This window comes from Ixodes scapularis, unplaced genomic scaffold (assembly GCF_016920785.2).
Source record: "Ixodes scapularis isolate PalLabHiFi unplaced genomic scaffold, ASM1692078v2 PGA_scaffold6__148_contigs__length_123643588, whole genome shotgun sequence".
Lineage (NCBI taxonomy): Eukaryota > Metazoa > Arthropoda > Arachnida > Ixodida > Ixodidae > Ixodes > Ixodes scapularis.
The window spans coordinates 19,499,867-19,523,052 of record NW_024609881.1 but is presented as its reverse complement, the minus strand read 5'-3'; the positions used below and the strand labels follow the sequence as shown (position 1 = coordinate 19,523,052).

Below are 23,186 nucleotides of genomic sequence, written 5' to 3'. Positions count from 1 at the left end.
TTTGTGCTCTCTTAGTTGTTTCCTAAAATATATCCCGAACACTTGAACACATTAAAATACACATTACGTGTGTCCTGAATGAAGCTTTAGAGTAGCAGGTCACTAAAACTAAAAAACAGCATCCAAAGTGTTTACAAATTCCTCGGGATCATTTTGTCCTAGACCATTTTGTCTTCGACTATTTTGTCCGGGACCCTTTTGTCCCACACTTTACAACACCAGCGATGGCCTTTAGGACTCGTGGCTGCTGCTTCGAACCTATCAACGCCACGCTGGAGTCCCTGGAACCGGGGTTCATCTTGCCTCCGGTCTGCTTCTACCCGGCCAACTACCTCGGCTACAAAGTGGAGTCCATTGGCCGGACTCCGACCAGGACGTCCGTGAGGCTCAAGAGGGTGACGCCCTCGGGGCTTCCGGACGACATCGACCAGCTGCAGGCGGACGTCATCCACTACAGCGACAACACAGCACGCATACGAGTACGTCGAAAAAAACAAATCGACATATTGAAAACAAAAAATACCGAACAGCCACACGCGAAGTCTCGTACCTTGTCCACTCAAAAAGTTCCAAAATCTCTTGTAGACAATTTGGAGCTTTTTGTCTCTTCAGATGTGCGTTGGTTACGAATATGCGAATTGTTACGCGTCGCCGATTAGCGTTTCTCTTTCCAGATCTACGACCCGCGAATGAGCCGCTATGAGGTGCCGCTACCCAACGTCGCCAACCAGGAATTCTACTTCCCGGTGATGTACGAAACTTCCGTCAGTAAGTCGGGCGACATTGAGATCATCCGTCCGACTTCCCGGAAACTCGTGTAAGTACATTGCGTGCCTTAATTCGCGGCTTCAGGAACTTTTCCTTCTTTACCACCACCACTTTGACAATCTTTCTTTGATATTGTTAACCTACCTCAGAAAGAGGATTGCGTGTCGCCCTTTAAACAAAAACGCATTTTTTTACATATATTATACGATTTGCTAAAGAGGCACGTTTTCATAGGACTGCATTTCTTTTTTGATAGTATAAAAGTTTAAGCTCAGCTAAAGTAGAACAAATAAAAAAACTTGATTTTTATAGAATTAAGACTTTCTCGATAAGCCGTAAATCGTAGCGGCTGGGGGCGATTATTAAGGGAAAAAAAGATTGGCTAGATGGAACAGGAAATATAATTGCCTTTCATTTTAGATTGTTATATCGCCAAAATAAAGGCCACCATAACCCACCATGTAATTGATGCTTTCACACGAGCCAGGCTTTTCTTTTAATAAAAAACTCTTCTAATTTTTTTGTTTTCTTTTATACTTGTGTAATCTCATCCTAAGTCGAATTTATAATTTAATTATACCTCTGTATTTTATGACGCGGCAATATTCTCAAAGGCCTTCATGATTCAAACGCGCCATCGAGTTCACGCTGTTTTGTACTCACAGTTAAGTTCCTTCGCAGTGGCTTACGGAAATATCCTATACACTTGGCGCAAATTCATCGAGGTATTATAAGGAAACCCCATAAGACCAAAATTAACTTAAAGGGACTCGCAGATATTTCACTTCGTGTTATTGTTCTGCCTCATCTATTTCTATAAGAAGATTTAATATTTCTAGGACTGAAATAAGGGTTCTTAGTTACACAGCATAATTAGTGCCGGCGCAGAAATGCACATCGATAGGAATTAGTAAATAGCGTCTGGCGTTTGGCTTTCGCATTCGAGTGCGTTCGACGAGCGCAGTGGAAACGAAGGCAGCTGGCTTCATGTCTACCCTCTAACACATCCAATCAGAGCTCGGCGTTCTGACGTCCCCTCTTTTTTCCTGCTCTCCATCACTTGCTCGGTGCACAGATGTTTGGTCGGATGACCCAAGCATTAAAGAGAATGCGGGAATGTATGTACACCGCTCTGCACGCGGGGTCGTCTGCGGCAGTGACTCTTCGAAAGCAAAAATAATAAACAAATGGCACTTCGCCCGTGCGTTCCTCAACCCATTCTTTTGTTTATTTACTGCGAATCTATTTTGTACGTGGAACACGAACGCGGGCAGCGTGTGTAGCTACTTTCCCAGCATTCTCTTTGGTGCTCGGGTCATTTAGCAAAAAGTCTATTCGTTTTTATTTTTATTTTTTTTTTTCCAATCTCTGACGTCCGCTGTGGCTGGTAATTTGTTACCGTAAAGAGTTTTTTTTTTTTTTTAACCGCGTTATCTTTTCAAGGTTTTCGAATGTTTTCGTTGCAACAACCGGTTTATTTAGGCACAGCCACATAAATATAACTTCGTAGCAATATATGGCCCGGTATATTTGTACGTGCAAGTCTTTTTTTCTTAATTTTTATATCGGAGCCGTATGATTATAAAGAATATTTTGCTATGCATAAGCTTCAAGTTTAGAAGTCGCTTTCATTGAACGACGAAGCAATCCTTACGGCTCGAACGGCGTAGAAGGGATTTTTATTATTGCACATTGGTGTCGCAGGTTCCACACCAACCTGTCGACATTGGTGTATGCGGACCAGTTCCTTCAGCTGTCGACGTACATTCCCTCCCGCTACGTGTACGGCGTCGGAGACGTCAAATCGCCGCTGCTTCGTAGCACCGACTGGCAAAAAATCACCCTCTTCAACGCCGGACGATCCCCCACGGCAAGGACCTCAACATTTAAAATCACAGTTTGCGAGTACTTCTTTCATCGCGATGCCTGGAACGCGTCTCCGCGTATTGTGTTTCCATCGTCCGGAAAAAATGGTTCCTCGATTTTCCCCTTGTGACGTCATAAAAGTGTGATGCGCCGCACTCCGCGATCCAGGCGGTGTCAGAGCAGCGGTGGTGGATGTGGCAGACGCGTCTGGTTTGCTGCGGGTCGCTCTCGAGTTGAACGGTACGCAGAAGCATAGCCTCCTATATACTGACAAAACCTATCAGATCGCCACGAGAAGCGGCCGCCGGAATGGAAAAGGGGGAGCGGCAGACAACCTTTGAGAGGAGAGCCACGTGACTGGCGCCCCGCTGCGGCGAAACGCCGAAACGTACTTCTCCCGAGCGAACAAGCGTGTTTCGAGTCCTCGCCGCTGCAAAAGCTGTGCACTGGCTTCCATATTCCCTGAGGAATGGCTCTTTGATGCTCTTTCCTACCAGATCCTCGAGCTCTAAATCTGCGACCGGGCACTCTATGGCTTCGTCGTTGAACTGCCAGGCTTTGGGAGCATAGAAGAGGCTATGACAGAAGTTTGGGCAGCCAGGGTTGGGACGCCGTGACGACACCGACACTCGCATTCTCGTGATTTTTTTTACGAAGTTCTACACGCAACAGCCAGGATCGCGACACCCAACAGCATGACACACCGGCTCCTGTGACGTCAATTGTTGTCTCTTCGGGACCTCTTTGCATGCATGGGCGGAACTAGAGCCACTAAATAAGCTGCGCTTAGAGTATCGGCACTCCGTTCCCCGACATTGTTGTGGGCGCCGCCATTTTGGCTCGTATGCAGAACAGACGCAAGGGCCGATCGTCATGATTATAAAGTGCGACTTCCTCAGCATTAAATTCGGTGTTAGGAAGGTCATGTAATATTGCTTTGCTCTGTCGCGAACGGTTTAAACATTTGTGGAGGGCGGAAAAGCATTTCCTGTGATTTCAGATAAAGCTTCAGATAACTCGGAACCATGATTTTAAGACACAATATGGCCAAGTGCCGTTACTCTGAAGCGTAGCTTATTTAGTGGCACTAGGTGGAACTGGACGCTGAACACACCAGTCGGGGACGCGTTCTGGGTATACCGTAGTTTTATGACGATGGTGTTACTCGAGCTCATTTCACTTTAGAGGGAAAACTTCAAATCTTAGGACGGGAGCCTACGACTGTTCAAATAGGGGTACACGAGGGACGCCACGTTGTTTCCCCTTGGTCGCCGTGCCCGCTCAGAAATGGCTCTCATTACACGGACAAGAACAAGTACCTTGATTTAGAGGACTGCACGATTATGTTCGTTCAACGCGCATTCCACCCAGCCAGGTTCGTTGTTCCTTGGCAGACAATAAATGGAAACTTGTGCATGAACTGCGAACAAGGACCAACAATATTGCGGCCCGTGAATGCTCCCGTTACATCAGGGGTCTAAAAACTCCGGCCCGCAGCCAATGAGCGTATCTGTCGTCATAGTAAAAATGATTTCCATTCTCGTAATAGTAAGCTCTAAACATCCGTCTGTCACATTCACGCGGAGTAATTGGATATTTATTCATTGTAATGAACGGGGAGCTCGGCGAACAAAGAGATAAAAGAAACGTGCCGACATAGAAATAACGTCGACTGTATGTGTAACAATGTGTGCATCGTGATAGTGCGAGACGTCATACTAGCGTCACGCATGGCGTTATTTATATATTTTTATATTTCTCGAAAGCAGTCATTTTCTAGAAAATGTCTTTATCATATGCCTAGCTACCCTAGATATGTCGACGTTGAAACCACTTGTCGGACTAGCGTTTTATGGTGCTTTGAATCATGCGCAGTTGCCAAAAGCTTGCATGGTGCATCCTTGCAGTCAGAAACTTCCAAGCAAAAATACTCGCAGCGAAAAGCGAAACAAGAAAACTGAAATAATTACGAGTTTTTTTCTCTTTCCCGCAGGAGGGCAAAAATCTTTACAGCAGCCATCCGTTCATGCTCATTCACGAAGAAACGGGCGAAAGCTGCGGCCTCTTCCTTCTCAACAGCAACGCAATGGGTAAGGATTGCACCATCCGTAGGTGGTGACGGGTTGAAAAAAAATGGGGCTCCAATGCACGCTGTGAAGGTGCTTGGCTAGCGAACCTGTCGTATCACCTGCAACGATTGCCCACTGCACTATACCCAATGCTGCCGCTGGTCGTATTCCCATTTCTTTTGCCTTTGGCATCTCCTCGCATTCACGCTGTTTTTCGGGGGTCGTAACTATGCGTGGCCTACCCATAGGGGTGCTGCAACCACAATAAAATCAGTTGCTATACTTCGTTTCACCTTACGTCCAAGCGCGGCGGATGTTGCGAGCCATCGAGACAATTTAACGCCGTGTGGGTGTCATGTGACCTTAGAGAGGAAGCACAGCGAAGCGCAAAAAGCGTATCATGGGCTATGTTTACAGAACGGGATTTGCTAGGTTAGCTCGTGGCGTCCGCTGCGTCCGGACATAAGGAGAAACGGAGTGTAGAAAGGGTCCTTATTTCGTATATGAAAGGCTAGTGACGTCACTCCCCACATCGCAAGCTGCCGTCGCCGCGGCAGTTGCGCCACAGTAATCTTTACCGAGAAACGTATGTGGTGAGTGCTGCGTGCTTCGCATTGTTATTAGGAGCACCTTATCATCAGTTATGTGGTTCGGATGCTTGTTTTGTGCGTGTTCTTTATTAAAACAAATGCTGTGCTGTATGTTGTACGCGCGATGTAAGCACTTTTCGCTTCAATCGCTAAAGGTTGCTTGTTTGTTTTGTTGTTTTCTTCTTTGTTTGGGAGGGGGGGGGGGGGGACGCCGCTTGAAAAAATCCGACCAACGAGTCATATACAGCTTAGCTGTAAAATCGGTAGAAGCTCCTCCTCCAGCTCGCACTTTTGCTTTCCGCCGGGCTTTGGCTGACCGTGCGACGAAGTGTCATCAAAGGCAGTTGGCGCCATCTATTAGGTTGCCCTTCAACTGCATTTCGCTCGAGCGAACGTTTTTCGGTATTCAACGAGATCAAAGGTACGGCTAGGTATTAGGAATGGTACGCCGTAACTTTGTTCAAAGTTTTTCGAGCCATTAGTAAAATAATGATGCGCAAAATATACAGAAATTGAAAGTGGTCTACGTCTATTTAATAGCTGGCATCAGTGTGCTCTTTTGTCGTAAAAGATCAAGAGAGGTAACGAATTTGGTCGTAAGCAGTCGCGAGTGTGTCAGCCAGCCTTGAATAATGAGAACATTGGGACGTTTCGTCCGTCGTTTCCAGTTTTTTGTAAATATGTGTAACATCAAGCAGATGGTTTATTTAGTCTCTCTTTTTCTACAGCATAGTGATGGCCTTCTTGCGTAACTCAATGGAGGCCAGCATGGAGCTCAGATCGAATAGGAACGCTGCGTCACCATTTTACACGGACTCATTTTTCACTGAACGAAAGTTTTAGCTCTGAACGGATGACCTATAGTTGGTGGCAAGTAAAGAGTCCGGGAGAAGCTCCTCCCTTCTTTTTCAACTTTAGCAGAGCGAACACAGAAGAGGAGACAATGCCCTCTCCAGCTTTCGCTCTGCTTAGCTGGGCGGGAGGAGTTTTCCCTGTACCCTTAACCTTACACAGACTATAGTTTCTGAGACAAATAGTACGCCGTCATCAGGTAGTTTTTCTTCCGGAAAAAAAAAAGTGCAGTGAAGAAGTGTACAAAAAAAAGTGGAGCCAGATGTTAAGACCTTATTTGTTGTGTAGCTAGGAATGGCTGACCGGAGACGAAAATTGATCATTATCGGCAACTCCAGTGAAATCGACGGCACCTAGTGGCTGGAACAAATTCTGTGGCAATAGATTCGCTCGAAAGCTTTCTCGAACGAATGAGACCTTCATTGCGCCGGCTGTCTAAAGACGAAGGCGGAAAATTAGGTTCGAAAACACGTGAGGATAATTGCCCTGTTCTCGAAGACAACTTTCTGTGAAAATTCATTCGAAGACGGAAACGCAGGCCCTGTCAATTTTGACAACGGAGATCTTCTCCTCGGAAACGCCAAGAAAAGTCGAGGTACCGCCATCTTCACATCGCAGCGCCTAATACGCCGTCTAACGGCTAACATTTGTAATGCAATTTTTTTTCTCGGGGTAGGCAACGCTGTGGAAATAGAAAGTCTAGGTGGCGCAAGCTACCCCCCGTTATAAAGGGCACAGCCACTACGATGCATCCATTTATCTATTCTTAATTAGAGGGTCGCCCTTATCGGAGGCGCACTAGGGGACGGCGGGTACATCACTGGGTCGCGTGCTGACTCATGGCAGGCCACCGCCTTTCCTCCTCGAAATATCGAGGACGAAAAGGTAGGGACTTTTTGGTAGAAGTTCTACAACGAAGGTACATGCAAACATAAAATATAAAAGCGTTGCGCAAAATGTATATATAATCAAAATCAAACACATAGAAGCAGAAGAAAGATATAAGCAGTCTACGGTAACTTGAGATGTATGTATGTTAACTCTCAGAATTCGGTACGCGCCAGTGTTGCGGAGTTGCCACCACTCCGGAGTTGGAATGATTCCGGATCATTCCGCCTTTCCGCGACCCGGGAATGGAATAGCGGCACCGCTAGAAGGTATGGAATGGGAATTGAATAAGGTGCAGTTTGTCAGGACTGGAGTAGAAATTTAAAAAGCTTTCTTATTATGCGAGCTGTGTCGATGTGGCCAATGGGGCCTTTGAAACAGCATTTTTAGGTAACTGATGGCTTGGTTATCTGACAGGTTCATGCTCCATCGAGGATGAAAGTGGCACCCCAGTGAAGCAAACAAAACTGTAGAGTTCTAGGCTGACAAGGTCTCTTTCCTGGCACCGAGAGACTCGAAAATATGGCTGTTGTGACCATGTGCAATCACAACACTAGTCGTAGGCCACCAGGCAGGGACATTGCCACCCCCCCCCCCCCCCCCCCTGTTTCTTTGATATGTGACTCTTCATTTCCCATGCATCTACAAGAAGTGGAATAGATATACACTATTGTTATTTTGGGAAGAAAATGGGTTGTTTGAGGTTTTGCCATCAGCTACGCAGCTTTTTCCCTTGATCGCGCGATCGATATCTGCAGTGCCACCATACCAATTGCCACTATAAGAAAAACACCCCGTTTCACAATAACTTGGCGAACTGTAGAGGCTATATAGCCCCTGCTACCCAATAAGAGCGTCGCAGTAGGGCACGTGACAACAAGTCACGGGAGCCTTTGTGTCACTGCGCTGCGCCAAATGCGCTCTAAAAAAGGGTATCACTTTGCACCCTTTTGTCCCATATAATACACCCAAAACTTCAATTGGACGTACAGCGCCCTATAGTCGAACACACGGCCCTAGATTTTGCGAAGGGCTCGATAACGATGCGATATAACTTTTTTTTAAATAGCTAAAGTACGTATCAAAGCCCACATGAAGAAAACACTGAGTTTTTACAGTATAGGCCAAAAAAAACCCAAATATTTGTTTCGTAGTAAGTAACACGTACATTGGCTATTTTAATACGTTGTACCACTTGGCTATCACGCCCCTCGTAAAATTTGGGGCCGTCTGTTCGACTATAGGGCGCTGAACGTCGAATTGAGGTTTTGGGGTGTATTATATGTAGGGTTCAGAGTTTTCGGTTTAAACCGATAAAAACCGATAAAAGTACGCCGAATCCTTTTTCGTAAATTCGGTTTTAACCGAAAAAGGTCAGGTTTTAGGCTTGGCCTTTTCGATTTAAACCAATAAAAACCGATAAAAGTACGTCCAATTCATTTTCTAAAATTCAGTTTTAACTGGAAAAGGTCACTGGTGACCTTCCAGTCGTACCGCAGAGCCTTGGCGAAAAAGGGGAACGACAGTGTCTATTGAAACGTGTCCGAATGTATGGGATACGCGGATGTCACCACGACGTTTTGGTTTGATGTGCGCATCATCGCACTTTAAATCAAAACCTGAAGTTCGAAATGCTCCATGACTTCGCCATGTACGAGCGTGTTTTCAAACTCGCTGTGAGAAACACTGACTTGATGCAAGCTCTGCATGTTGTGTTGTGCTTGAAAACGCCGCACAGTGTCTCTTTTGGCGGTCACAATTGGTCGATTAGCCGATTTTGGCTCAGGTGCGCTTCACCTCCTCAGCCTGCCAGTGTCCAGTGTTAGCGTTAAGAGGGCATTCTCGAAGCTTAGGGTCATATTAACAGGCAAGAAAGGGTGCGGATCAACATGGAGAACCTAGGAAAGTACATGTGTGTGTACTATAATAAGATCACGTAATCCTGATATACAGAAGGTGAAGTTCCATGTTTTTCGGGCATAGGCTTTGTACCTGACTTGCTTGTACTTCTGTTGTTGTTTTCTTGTTTCCTTTACAGTTGCACATATTTGCCAAATAAAGTGTCCGTTTATGTTTCAATGTATCTGTGCCGTTATTCTTTGAGTGATCACAAATATCAGAGTTAGAAGGACCACCTTATTCGGTGTCCGTTGGTGTTCATTTTATATTCACCGAAAAAAGCCGATAAACTTTTGTGGGCATAAATATACGCCGAAAAAAACCGAAAATGGAATTTTAAAATAAACACCGAAAAAAGTACGCCGAATTTAAAAAAAAAGAAACCGAAAACGAGGAACCCTAAAAGGGACAAAAGATGTAACAATACGCCCTTTTACACCCTTTTTTTTTTTTTTAGAGTGTGCGAGGCCCCGAGAAATCGGCTGTCGTCTGCTGGACAAGAGTCGTCTGATGTGAGATCAACCGGCATCGAATAAACGTCCCCCCGCCGCAACACTTTTGTCGGCTAGAGTTAAGAGCTCTTCGGGAACAGCTCATGAGACAACTATAGACCTTTTCCGCAAGGGCGCCGCCATCTTGAATTGTCGTCACTTCCAGTATGGAGGAAAACATTGTTTTGCCGTCGCCACGCCAGTAGAAGGCATTTAGGACATAGACGTAACCGTCACACATTCACGTTTTGCCTCCCCTCTATTTTTTTACTATTCGCAAGGAAACGTTTTGATATTTTTTCGTCGCCCATACCGGATATGCCTATTTGGCGGTCGGGGGCGAGAGTAAGCGGAAAAGGTCTGTACGCTCAATTTGCCGGCGAATCTTTAGACGGCGCTAATACCAGGGCGACGTGTTGAGGGGTGGTCACTTGCAAGGCTGAGATTGTGCAAATATCGTTCACAAGCCACGTTGTTCTCGGGAAAGAAAGGGTTGATCCGAATTAAGTATCGTTCAAAAGTAGCATGTCCTTGTCTTTCTTCCGTGTCGAGTAGCGTAGTCTGGATAGAGATTCAACCTAAGGAGTTAATTGCGGTTAAAAAAAAAAAAGAAGAAAAAAAACGACCTAGCACTATATTTTGTCGCTGACAGCGCTGTTGCTGGGTCGGTAAAGGTGTATTCACACGGCGGACAAATTTCGGGAAAGATGTCCGCGGACCTGTAAAATATGCGTATCACGTGGCTTCGACTTCAAAACGGACGAGTCCGAGGACCTACGAATTAATACTGCATGGTTGCCGTGAACCAAGGCGAGAACTGCGAGTCCGAGCTCGTATACCTTTCTCGCTGCCTTCGCTGCACGAGCTCTCTGTTCAGGATTGGTATTTCCCAACGCTCTCACCTCGCGCCGAGAGCCTTGGTTGTGCTTCGCTGCGTTCCAAGCTACAAGAGAACGGCCACACTACGCACGTGACGGTTGATTCCAATCCAGCCAGCGTCTGATAAACCTGGCATCGAAGACGACAACGATGAAGGATCCCAGCGATGAAGCGACGGTGTGTTTAATTGCTCTCGTAGAAGAGTTTCCTCAGCTTTGGTGCCTTCAAAACGACCAGTACCGCAACAAAGGCATAAAATCAGAGCTCTGGAAACAAATTGCCAATGAAATGGAAGGGCGCTACTCCCAGTATGGGCCTTACACGGAACGTGAGTTCATTGAAGGCAGACTAATTAGTGTCGATTCCGTGTTGTACTCGACCGCTTATTGTTTTCTGATATTTCAGAGGCAGTGAGGGGCTTTTTTCAAAATAAGCGACGCATCTTCAGACGGGAGAAGGAAAAGATCATGAAGACGAAGAGCGGCCAGGCTGCGGAGTACACGTACAACGGTAGATGGAGGCTCTACCGCAGTCTCCTGTTCTTGGATCGCAGCAAACCTGTCCTTTCTAGGGAGTGCAACGAATCTTACCAACATAAAAATCCCAGAGGAGTGAGTAACGTTTGGCGAGTTGACCGATTCGTTTAACTTGATTCTTTAGACCTATCGAATGGATCGTTGGCGAGCGTTCGTTGATGGAGGTTACTGAATGAATCTTATTAGCTTGGCTGACATTCGAATTCTGGCTTTGTTCTACACGCTTCAGCATTTTGTTTCGTTCACCCGTGTTAATCACGGTCTCTTGAAGTGCTGGTAGTCTCTGGATGAAGCTGCGAGACACTATCGTAGGGTTTGACAACCGGCGGTCCGCAGGCCGGGTCCTGGCCGCAATGCAGTTTCATTCAAATTTCAGGGCCACGCAAAAATTTTGACCTTAAGAGCAGTGTACAGGGTCCTTCATTCAGTAAACCCTTTTTTTATTAAATTTTGCAAGTCAAACGGCCAACCGCCGGTGAGCCTTCGATGGGTCCGACCTGCCGCGTCTCTTTAAAAACAACTCTCGCTTCTCCCACAATACTATGGGGTGGTGACATCTGCTCTTGGTCACGTAACCCGTCGCCGTCCTCCCTTCACTACTAAAACTCTCTCTCTCTCTTTCTCTCTCTCTCTCTCCCTCAATACTATGAACAGTAAATAGCCGACACTTGCGATATTCTGCCGTGCAGGCGGTGCTTTACATATAGTTCCTCTACAATAACGCATCCGTATTTCTTTTACCTTTCCAGATGGACAGTGAGACAGAATTGGCGTCTGTTATGACCGAGATGAAGGAACCCGTCGTTGGCACGCCTTCCACACACACACACCGCGGAACAACGAGTCCCAGTGTGGAAGCGTCTGGCACTCCTGTTAAGCGCCCAAAGTGCGATGACGGAAAAAAGAAAGCAGATGACTGCTCCAACTGTGGGTGGAAAGAGCGCACGGTTGCTTTCACTAAAATTGCCGAAAGTTTTGCAACTGAAAAAAGTGGCGACGACGCTGATAATTTCGGAAGAGTAGTGGCGGGCCACATGAGAAACCTGAACGAAACCAATGTTATTGGGTGTCAGATAGAGGTAATGGAACTAGTTGAGCGTTACCTAGACCGACAGTAATAATAAATGTGATTCAACGAACCCTATTTAAACAAAAAAAATTTAATCAAAATTAGCATTTCGCACTCGTAAGTAAAAGGAATATTTGGAAACAAACATACTTATTACATTCGGAACTGGTGGCTGTTTTTGTTGGAGTGGGCCAGTGTATTAGATTGTGACCAATGTTATTGCATGAAGAAATGAAAAAAGATAAGAAAACACTGAAAATTCTTTGAAGTTTATTTACATAAAGTTGAACAATTAGAGCATAACACAAAAAGTTTTGGTGGTCAAAGTTCCAGCACATGCATGAACGATTGTTAAGTAAAGGAAGTAGCAATATACAGACCATTAAATGGTACTTTTGCTTCTGCACTTGTCTGCACATGGAGATAAGGTTACATTCAGTTATTTATCCGCAGATTTAGGCGCGCCTGTTCCCTCTGCCATGCGACGGCGCCTTCGTCATTAAAGTATCTCCGTAGACGCTCACGCACATCTAGAGCTCTTGACCCGGAGCGCCCTTTGCAACTTCGTAGCCCGAAGTAGATTGTCCTTTTTTGTTGGTGGTCCTCCCTCGACGCTTTAAAAAGCACAGGTGCAGCTCGCAAATAGTGATGCAGCACACACGCTGCCTTGACGAATGAGGAAGACCCTTCCTGGTTAGGCATCGATAGTCGTGTGCAAAAACCTAAAACGCTTTGTCAGAATGCCAAACGCATTTTCTGCTACCCGTCTGGCTCGGCTTAATCTTGAAAAGAAAAAATAAAACAATAAGGAAAACGATGTTTAAAAATGACATGATGTGGGCAACACACCTGTAGTTAAATATAACCTTTTCTTCATCCAAATTTGTACCAGTGTACGGCTTCATTAAGCTTATAGACAAGGGGAAGGCGTCGTCTCCCACGATGACGGGTGGGACGCCGACCGATCCAGGTCCTGAGATCGGCAGTCCAGCTGTTCCGCTCTCGATGGCGTTCCGCAGTGGTGTCGTCCTCCACATGCCTCCATCTCCATCAGACCCCGGTGCGCCAACATCAATGTACAAAAATCTGCTGTCTGCGTCCACAAGATCAAAAAGCACGATACTGAAGGTCTTCTTATAATTAAAATACACGGATTCAGAGTTTGGAGGTTTGATAATTGTGATATGTTTTCCGTCCAGCGCTCCAATACATTGCGGAAACTACCATCTTTCGTAAAAGTTCTTCATTACTGCAAGGCACTCGCCTTTCGTCCGCGGGGAAACCAGATATTTTGGTCCCAGCACTTTGTAAATGGCGTCACAAGTTTCAACGAGATACCCGTTGACGGTGCTGTGGCTAATGCCGAACTGCCTGCTTAAGGAATGTTGACATTCCTGAAAATTCGCAAGAAAACAAGAAACACCGCTAAGTCGAGCGTAGTTCTCAAATATGCTAAAACAAGGACAAAAGTAAGAATAACCACCACACACCTGAGGCAAGAAACCGCAGCGTCAGTTGAAGTTTGTCTTTGGCTGGGATGGCTGGGCGCATTTCAGTGTCGAGTTTTTGGATGCATGATGCAATTGACGAGAGGATGTCAGCAAACGTGTTGAAGTCAACGCGCAGCAAGCGGTGGTACTCCACGGGGTCGGTCTCCAGAAGTTCTTGATAGAGTAGATTTTGTATACCGAGCTTCTTCTTGGACATCCATGTTTTAATCCATGTTTTTTTTTTTCGTCGGTATTAGGTGCTTCCGTGACTTCCTCACCCGCCATCATGAGAGCACATGTCACAACAACTCGTGAAGCCTTGTTGGCCTCCATGTTCGAATCGAAAACGAAATTTAGTCGTTTTCTTTCTTTTTTGTTTCTGCTCCTCTTTTCACTATGCACAGGAACCCTCGATCATCTTCCACGGTTGTAGCTCGTGCGTACTAAGCGCACTGGAAAATGAGCAAAGGCCCAACCGTGTACGAGAACCGTGAGAGGCATATAAAAAAAGAGAAAACCGCTCGTGCAACTACGTGTACCACGAGCACGATCACGCAATCGGTTCCCGGGCTTGTCCGTGGACCACAGCACACTCGAAAAAAGGCAGAATTGGATCGCGTTCAAAACCCCTATAATCATGGTCCGGCAGGTCCGCGGACATATTCTGTGACGTTCGCCCACGTGATACGCAAGATACATCAGGTCCGAGGACACGTTCTTGAGGTCCGTGGACATGTCCCTTGGTTTTGCCTGCTGTTCTCGCCAAAAAAATGGCCGATTTTATACCCGAGAAGAGGTGACGTCACGCGTTTCGTAGGGACTTGTCCGCGGACCAAGTCCTTCGTGTGAATACACCTTAAGGAGGCCTCCGTGGCCTCGACCATGGAGTAATGTCACGTGCCTTGCTCCGACGCGCTTATTGGGTCCTGGGGGCCGGAATCTCCCCAGTTCGCCAAGTTATCGGGAAACGGGGTATAGCGCTATGTGCCAGACCACTCGTCTTGGTGCAATCAATCCTTTCGGGACGTGTTTTGCATTTTTTTTCGGTTGTCTATGCGTTTAATTACGTCAGCTTTACGCTGACCTCATTTTCTGGCAACTTACATGAAGCGGCATTTTTTCACTGTTCGGAATTGGAAGAATAAAATGGAACGGTTCAGGGCATTCAAAAGTGGGAACGGGCCCATTGTTTCCATTCCCAGGAGTTCAAATTAATGGAATTATCAGAATATTCAATTCCCTGGAAAAGAGTTGGAACGGGATGGGGGTGCGCATTCCGCAATACTGCTACTTGCATCTTGAGTGGTGACGCGAAAAGGCTTTTTCAAGTTGCCTTCACATGCCATAAAATTATGGCATGCCTTGCGAGTTGGATTGAGATCGTTTGCCTTTGACAAATTCTAAACCCATCGTCACGACTGACGCTAGTTTCACGTAAATCGAAATCCGTCAGGTTCATGTGATGCAGAAAAACATCGCAGTCGTACTGTTGCTGCAGCTCACTGCGCTTATTGCACCAATTCGGCGACTGTGCTTTTGCATGATAAACCAATTTGAACACAGAAAGTCGGCGCGGTGACAGCCTTACGATCGTGGATCTTCAACCTACTTACACTCTAAAAAAACTACTAAAGACTAACTCAGGCATGCCATAGTAAGCTTTGATTAAGCACGACGTGCTAGACAACACCCTCTCTAGGTCCCTTGCAGTTGAATACACTGTAAGGGCTGTCCAAACAGGGCACAGCTATTGCAGTGCATGTACGGATAAAAAAAAAAGCGCGCGCGTGTTGAAAATTGTGACGGTTGCGGAGCGCGCTTAAATGGTAGTCTAAACCAGCCCGCAAAATGTCGTCCGGAACAATCTGGGAGAGAAAACCGTTTTTTTATAATATAACTCCCGTAGGGCCGGAACAGAGGTTTTGTCTGCGGAAGCGTGGGGACGAGGTAGCCAGCGCACCGGCGGCAAGCGAAAGAGAAAAGGGGAAGGGGGGGGGGGGGGGGGCTATTCAATATTGTCACGGGTGGTGACCAAACAAAAAACAGGAAATAAACAGAAAGAAATAAACGTTTAATGTGGCGAACTTGTGCCAAAAAAATAAAGAAGGAAACAGAAGAAAGCAGAGCGTCGCGGGCGTCGAAGTCGGCGTGTCAGCAGAATCGAGCGCTAGGGCGAGACTGACTCGACAAGGTCGCGAGCGGCCTCTTATCTAGAGTGCGCCGCTATCTCGAAGATTCGGCGAAAGCGGTTCGAGCGTCGCGTGATCGGGGCGAGAATGAACACGCACTTTCTAGAAAACAAAAGCAGGGATAAATGATAGAAGTTACGTGCGGTACATGAATAAACGGGAACTTTCTGGAGGACCGTGACCGAGCGTTGCTTTCTCAGCCTTGCGCGCGGCATTACTCCCCCCTTTAAAAGTGCATCGCCCCGATGCAGTGTAAAACAAATCAAAATAAAAAGAACGATAAACTAAAGAGTCTTTTGGAGCACAAAAGGTCCACAGTCCTATCGAGCGTAGTACGGCTTCAGGCGCACGACGTGGACGACCTCAGGTCGTGGTGGGCGGCGTGACGATGTTCGTGTTCCGTCGGGCATCACCTCGTAGTTCAGCTCGCCGAGGCGACGAAGTACCTTGTATGGTCCAAAGTACCGTTTCAGCAGTTTCTCACTGAGGCCGCGGCGACGGATGGGCATCCATACCCACACCCTATCTCCGGGCTGGAAGTGGACGTCCCTGCGACGAAGGTTGTAGCGGCCGGCGTCGACGCGTTGCTGGTCTTGAATCAGGAGTCGGGCGAGCTGGCGAACTTCTTCGGCGCGTTGAGCAACCGCCTGGGCGTCGTCGCTCTCGTTGTCAGATGGCTCATGGGGCAGCATGGCGTCCAGCATGGTCGTTACCTTCCGACCATGTGCCAGCTGGAAAGGGGTGAATCCAGTGGTCTCTTGAACCGCCGTATTGTAGGCGAACGTGACGTAGGGCAGCACCTCGTCCCACGTCTTGTGCTCTACGTCGACGTACATAGAGATCATATCGGCGATTGTCTTGTTCAGTCGCTCGGTCAGTCCGTTGGTCTGCGGGTGGTATGCAGTGGTTCGACGATGGCCGGTGCCACTGAGACGAAGGATCTCTTGCGTCAGCTGGGCCATGAACGAAGATCCGCGATCTGTAATCAGAACCTCGGGAGCGCCGTGCCGGAGGACGATGGACTCGATGAAAAACTTGGCGACTTCCACAGCAGTCCCTGAAGGAAGAGCTTTCGTTTCGGCGTACCGCGTGAGATAATCTGTGGCGACGATGATCCAGCGGTTCCCCGACGTCGAAGGCGGAAAAGGACCAAGTAGATCCATTCCGATCTGCTGGAAGGGTGTAGTTGGAGGAGAAATGGGCTGCAGAAGTCCGGCCGGCCTCGTCGGCGGTTTCTTGTGTCGCTGGCACTCGTGGCATGATCGTGTGTATAGGTGGACGGTCTTGGGGAGCTTCGGCCAGTAATACTTTTCACGAATACGGGCCAGTGTCCGGCTGTAACCAAGGTGTCCGGATGTCGGGTCGTCGTGGCAGGCTTGGAAGATCTCCTCTCGAAGGTGACTCGGGATTACCAGCAACCAAGGTGTGTTGTTGTTGCCGAAATTCTCTTTGTAGAGTACACCTTGTCGGATGGCGAAGGTCGGCAGTACTCGTGAGAAGACACGTGGCACGGTACTCCTGCCCCCTTCCAGGTGCTCGATTAATGCGCGCAGCTCAGGATCGTCCCGTTGACGTCGTGCCATATCGTCGGTGTTCACTGCTCCTAGAAAGCACTCGTCGTCATTGTCGTCGCTGCAGCCGGAAGGGGTTTCGACGGGGGCTCTGGACAGGCAGTCGGCGTCGCTGTGCTTGCGGCCTGACTTATAAACCACTGTCATGTTGAACTCTTGTAGTCGAAGACTCCATCGAGCGAGGCGTCCTGACGGGTCCTTCAGCTTCGCAAGCCAGCAGAGCGAGTGGTGGTCCGTGACTACACGGAACGGGCTGCCGTACAAGTACGGACGAAACTTCGTTATTGCCCAGACGACCGCAAGGCATTCTTTCTCAGTTGTGGAGTAATTTTTCTCCGCCTTGGACAATGTCCGACTTGCGTAGGCGATGACTCGCTCGATGCCTTCTTGCACTTGGACTAGTACTGCGCCCAGTCCCGCGTTACTTGCGTCCGTGTGAATTTCTGTTTCCGCATCCTGGTCGAAATGTCCAAGCACAGGAGAAGTCTGGAGTCGTCGTTTCAGTTCGTCGAATGCCTGCTGTTGCTCCTCGGCCCATTCGAACTTCTTGGCGTCCTTCGTGAGATTCGTAAGTGGTGCGGAAATCCTTGCGAAATCCCGAACGAAGCGTCGATAATAGGCACAAAGTCCAAGGAATCTTCGCACGGCCTTCTTATCTGTCGGCGCTGGAAATGCCGCGACGGCGCGAGTCTTCTCGGGGTCTGGGCGGACGCCTTCGTTACTAACCACGTGGCCAAGGAACTTCAGTTCGTCATAGGCGAACCGGCACTTTGACGGCTTGAGTGTGAGTCCGGCGGTCTGAATGGCTTGAAGAACAGCTCGGAGTCGTCTCAAGTGTTCGTCGAAGTCAGCTGAAAATACTACGACGTCGTCAAGGTAGACGAGACAACTCTGCCACTTCAGCCCTGCCAGTACGGTGTCCATGACACGCTGGAAAGTTGCTGGCGCTGTGCATAGTCCGAAGGGCATCACCTTGAACTCGTACAGTCCATCCGGCGTGACGAAGGCTGTCTTCTCTCGGTCCCGTTCGTCGACCTCGATTTGCCAGTAGCCGCTCTTCAGGTCCATCGATGAAAAGTATCGAGAGTGGCGCAGCCGGTCTAGAGTGTCGTCGATGCGGGGGAGTGGGTAGACGTCTTTCTTCGTAACCGTGTTTAGCTGCCGGTAGTCCACGCAGAACCGAAGAGTTCCGTCCTTCTTCTTAACCAGCACGACTGGAGAGGCCCATGGACTGCTTGAAGGTTGGATTATGTCGTCATTCAGCATCTCTTGAACTTGCTGATGGATCACCTCCCTTTCCTTAGCGGAGACTCTGTACGGCGATCGATGCACAGGGCGCGCGTCGTCCTCAGTAACGATGCGGTGCTTGGCAACCGCGGTCTGGCGCACCTTCGACGACGTCGCAAAGCAGTCGCGGTATTCGGCGAGGAGGTTAACCAGCTGACGCCGTTCAGGGTCCGGAAGCTTAGGGTCAATGTCGAGCTGCGCTGGCGACGTACTGTCTTGCTGGGGCGGCGAGGATTCGTCAGTGATCGCAGTGATTTCGGCGGGGTTTCGGAGTTTCTCGACGTGGCCCACGGCTGCACCTTTCGTGAGGTGTTGCGTTTCGTTTCGGAAGTTCGTCACGAGGGCCACAGTCCGCCCATCCTGAAGTTCAGCTACTCCCCTTGCGACGCCTATGCCTCTTCCCAGGAGCAATTGGAGGCTTCCCTCGAGAAGAACTTCGCCACAGGAAGCTTCATCGATCCCGACAAGTACGAAAACACTCGACCGCGGTGGTAGGTTTACGTGGTTTGCGAGGACTCGGACCGTGGGTGACGTCGCTTCGGGTTCCTCCGCTGGTGGAGCAGGTTTTCGTAGCGTCAGCCGGTTTGTTCCGAGGTCGATGACGGCGCCATACTCGCAGAGAAAGTCCATTCCGAGGATAACGTCCCTCGAACAGTCTTGCAGAACGACGAACTTGACAGGGCACGTTTCCCGCGACGCTCTGCTTTCTTCTGTTTCCTTCTTTATTTTTTTTTTTTTTATTTCTTTCAAAAAAATAAAGAAGGAAACAGAAGAAAGCAGAGCGTCGCGGGCGTCGAAGTCGGCGTGTCAGCAGAATCGAGCGCTAGGGCGAGACTGACTCGACAAGGTCGCGAGCGGCCTCTTATCTAGAGTGCGCCGCTATCTCGAAGATTCGGCGAAAGCGGTTCGAGCGTCGCGTGATCGGGGCGAGAATGAACACGCACTTTCTAGAAAACAAAAGCAGGGATAAATGATAGAAGTTACGTGCGGTACATGAATAAACGGGAACTTTCTGGAGGACCGTGACCGAGCGTTGCTTTCTCAGCCTTGCGCGCGGCAATATCTACAAGTTTTAGTCCGGGCTCTCGGAGCAGGAAAACGTCACCATTGGTGCCACAGGCGACGTCACTTCCAACTCCCGGACGTTCCCGCACAAGCGTTTTGCGGGCTGGTTTGGATCGCCGTTTGGTTTTCAGACATACACCGCGCAAAGTGCACGGCTTTTCTTCTCGCCTCCTCGCTGCCGTGTCCTTCTCTCTTTTGTTGTCGGTATAATGGGAATCGACAACAAAAGCGGAGATATTGACGACCGCCAGCAGAGCTGTGTCAGTGGCTTTCCGTACCCACGAGGATGAGCACTCTCCAGGCCTCTGTCCAAGGACTTGGGCAGAAGGTAGCTTTCCCCACGTCAAAGAGGACATCTCAAAGCGGACCGCAACCGGAGGAAAACCTTCACTTACTGTAGAGCAAATTCCGTTCACGACATCTACTGTGTGCTGTTCGGACAGCCCTTTAGCGGTGCAATCTAAAGCACAGGGTCGACTTGGATTGAGGTAACACGATATAGCAAATGTTTACAAACAAGCGCTCGTCTGCCCACACCAGGTGCGGGCACTGCAAATACAAGTTTCGCGAGAAGTAAAGCCTCTGCGCCGTGCCGATTGTAACGCCACCGCAGCGTTATGACGTCAGTGCAGCGTATTGGTGTTTAAGTGCCGTGCTATATTTTTTGATCGGCAGACATCGTGCTGAAGCCCAGTCCGTCCGTGACCCTGAGGAGCACAGGGGGGATCGTGGACCTTTTTGTGTTCATGGGGCCGTCGCCCGAGGCCGTAGTCCAGCAGTACACGGCATTGGTGGGGAGGCCCTTCATGCCGCCCTACTGGGCGCTGGGCTTCCACCTCAGCCGGTGGGGCTACAACAGCATCGACGATGTCAAAGAGACCAGGAAGCGGAACCTCAAGGCCGGCCTTCCTATCGTGAGCCATACCCCCATATTCGACAGTTTACTGAGTACGCGTAGATTTGAGTATCCCAAACAACCCAACCTTGAGTGCTCCTAAAATAACTGTATAAGCTCCGTTTGCGGAACACAGTAACGCAACCACCATCCATTGTGTGGGAGAACACTTTTCAATATATACTCTCTCCAGAGCTTTTTAATTGGGAGCCAGTTTGTTTTCTTCCCCCCTTCTTTTTTTGGCAACTTCTTATTATCAGTCAAGTGGTCATACGAGTTTAAACTATTCAGAAGCGCAGCAGGTAAGCGGTTTTATATAGCGCCAAGCTTTGACCGGAACTTAATTTTTGCGGTGGGTTCGTAAATAAAAGCGCATACGCTGACGCCTAACGAGCCGGAAGATTCTTCAGCTTATAAACGTTGTGTGTTCTAGTTAGTATATGTTGGTACGGTGCACCAAGCTACCCGTGCTTCTCGGACAACATGGGCAAGAAAGCCAGATGTCAGCTCCTTGAGCGCGGAAGAACGAATAGACTTTACTCAAAACAAACACGGCGCTATACCCACATCTGGCACGCCTGCGCATTGTTCGTGGCGTAACCTCAGAAATGTCCACACTCAACATAATATTCTACATCTCTCCCCCCCCCCCCCCCCCACCCCTTCCCTTAATAACGTTGAAAGGAGGCAACGCACTTCATTGAGGAAAAAGAAAAGCTTGACGTTGTAAGTTCAGTTTCATGGGAGGAATCACTTGCCTCCCGGAAAGGGTCGCGTACTTTCGGCCCGCGAGGCCATCTCTGGCATTTGAAGACAAGGATGGAAACGATGGGAGCACTGACAGGGATACCGCTAGACAGGGAGAGTCGCCAGAAAGGCTGCTGAGCGAACTACGTCTGGACGCTGAGGCAGCTTGGGGCGACGAAAGATCCCTCCAACTCCTCGGGGTGCTGGGAGCTGGTGTAATAAGTGCCATTCCATCACGTCCTTCTCTGTAGAGCACCAAGTTCCGCCAATTCCGCTGCAGAACGGCTTCGGGTCCCGTTTCCACAATGTAGGACCTTGGCCGCTGTGTCGAGCTAAGCACTGTGCCTCGCAGCCTGTCTGGCTGAAGCCCCAACGGGGTGCCAACTTGAAGTCTGGGTAATGCTTGAGCTTGATGACGGTTGTTGAAATCTGCAGCCTGTTTTTAGCAGCCTGTTTTTTACGGTAGCTGGCTTCTCTTGCGACTGCTTGGTCTTGTATTGGACAAAGAGGCTGCAGCTGTTTGTCCCTTCTTGGTACTCATGTACTGAGTTGGCGGCCCATCGGCAGTTGCGCGGTGCAAGAGCCTGTGACGCCCGGCGTGTGTCTGTAGCCGACTAACCAGGAGGACCAACAAGCAGAAAGGGGGAAGCTTACTCTCCATTCTTTTCTCTTTTCTCCTTGCCGTTTTTCCCGCGAGATAAAACAAAAGGAAAGACCCCTTCTTTTTTTGTCGCCGTTTAGGATTAGAAAATATTAGTCTACCGGTGAGTTAGTAACCACTCAAAGAAATGCAAAAGCCGCACCTTTTTTCCTCTCCACTCCCCCCCCCCCCCCCCCCCCCCTTAACGCTAGCCTTCACTTTGACCCTCGGATTTGATGTACCAACAGTACCGTAAACGCTACGTGCCTGTCGGACCAGTCATGCATCATTTCTCTCCCCACGTGGTACCCACGCGCAGAGATCGGGGTCAGGCGATAGAAGGAAGCGGTGGAATAGTCCAGCCGCCCCGTAATGTCATGGGGTGGCCGGCTTTTAGCTTAACAGCACCGCAACACACCACCGCACCGTCATCTTTTAGCTGAGCAGAATATAAACTAAAAGTGAAGAAAGCCAAACCGCTATTCTTCTCGCATCCTGGCTTCTGCTTGCCAAATCGGGTTCCTCACGTGGTTCGTTCATTTCAACAGCTGCTTATACTCGTTTTCACCTTAAAGGGCCCATAAAACAAATTTCTGACTGGGATGAATGAATTTCGATTGGTATTTTACTAATAGCATATCGTTTAGTGGGCCAAAAGAAAGAAGGTAGAATGTCAAAAGCTTGGTTCTCAGTACGAAATTTTGAAAACACAGCGGACCATTTCGTACCTCCTTCCCTTCGTAAGCTCTCTGCGTTTTCACTGTGATACATACGCGGTATTCAAAGCTCGTCACCGGGCCCAAACGCACGTCACACGACACCTGGACCTCACTTATTCGTTTCGCCCCCAAGCTGACAGAGCGGTGGAAGCAATGCGCCTGCCGGACCAATCAGCCGTCTCCCTTTCATCACCCGACCTCATTCTTTGCGCGTATGCGGAAAAGAGAGTTATAAAATGGCAAAAGTGTAACTGTCCCAACGAGCACGTAGCTTCCACAGCACCGTCAGCTTAAGGGTGAACGGGGTGGCGAAAGCAACTTCTGTCTGAATTTTGAGCGACGGGCTAATCTTCTAGGAGGAGAATGGAAGACAGAGGCCTTCGTGATTTTAGTAGGAAAAGGAGTGTCATGTCTTCAACACACTGATGGATGCCCCATCGGTTTTGCCGCAGGAGGCTATTTGGCTGGATGCAGACTACATGGAAAACCTGAAACCCTTTACGTACGACAGGGGCAGGTTTGCTGGTTTGCCAGAGTTCGCTCAAGACCTTCACAAGCGAGACATGAAGTTTATCCTCACCGTGGTGAGTTACCTTTTTAGAGCGCAGCTCTTAGGCGCCCGTTTCCGGCTTGAGCGGCGTCACCGTCGGCGTAACCGCGCGGTGCATTATGGGAC

General features: G+C 48.7%; 1 protein-coding gene across 1 annotated transcript in view; it reads left to right on the top strand.

Moving 5' to 3' along the window:
• The first annotated feature begins 224 nt into the window (after positions 1-224).
• LOC8042373 (lysosomal alpha-glucosidase-like) overlaps positions 225-23,186 on the top strand; it is an 81,556-nt gene continuing 58,594 nt past the window's right edge. The window contains exons 1-6 of the mRNA XM_040501415.1: positions 225-479; positions 675-817; positions 2,473-2,638; positions 4,628-4,724; positions 20,185-20,423; positions 22,963-23,094. Of these exons, the coding sequence (XP_040357349.1) occupies positions 225-479; positions 675-817; positions 2,473-2,638; positions 4,628-4,724; positions 20,185-20,423; positions 22,963-23,094 (1,032 nt within the window). The remainder of the gene's footprint in view (positions 480-674; positions 818-2,472; positions 2,639-4,627; positions 4,725-20,184; positions 20,424-22,962; positions 23,095-23,186) is intronic.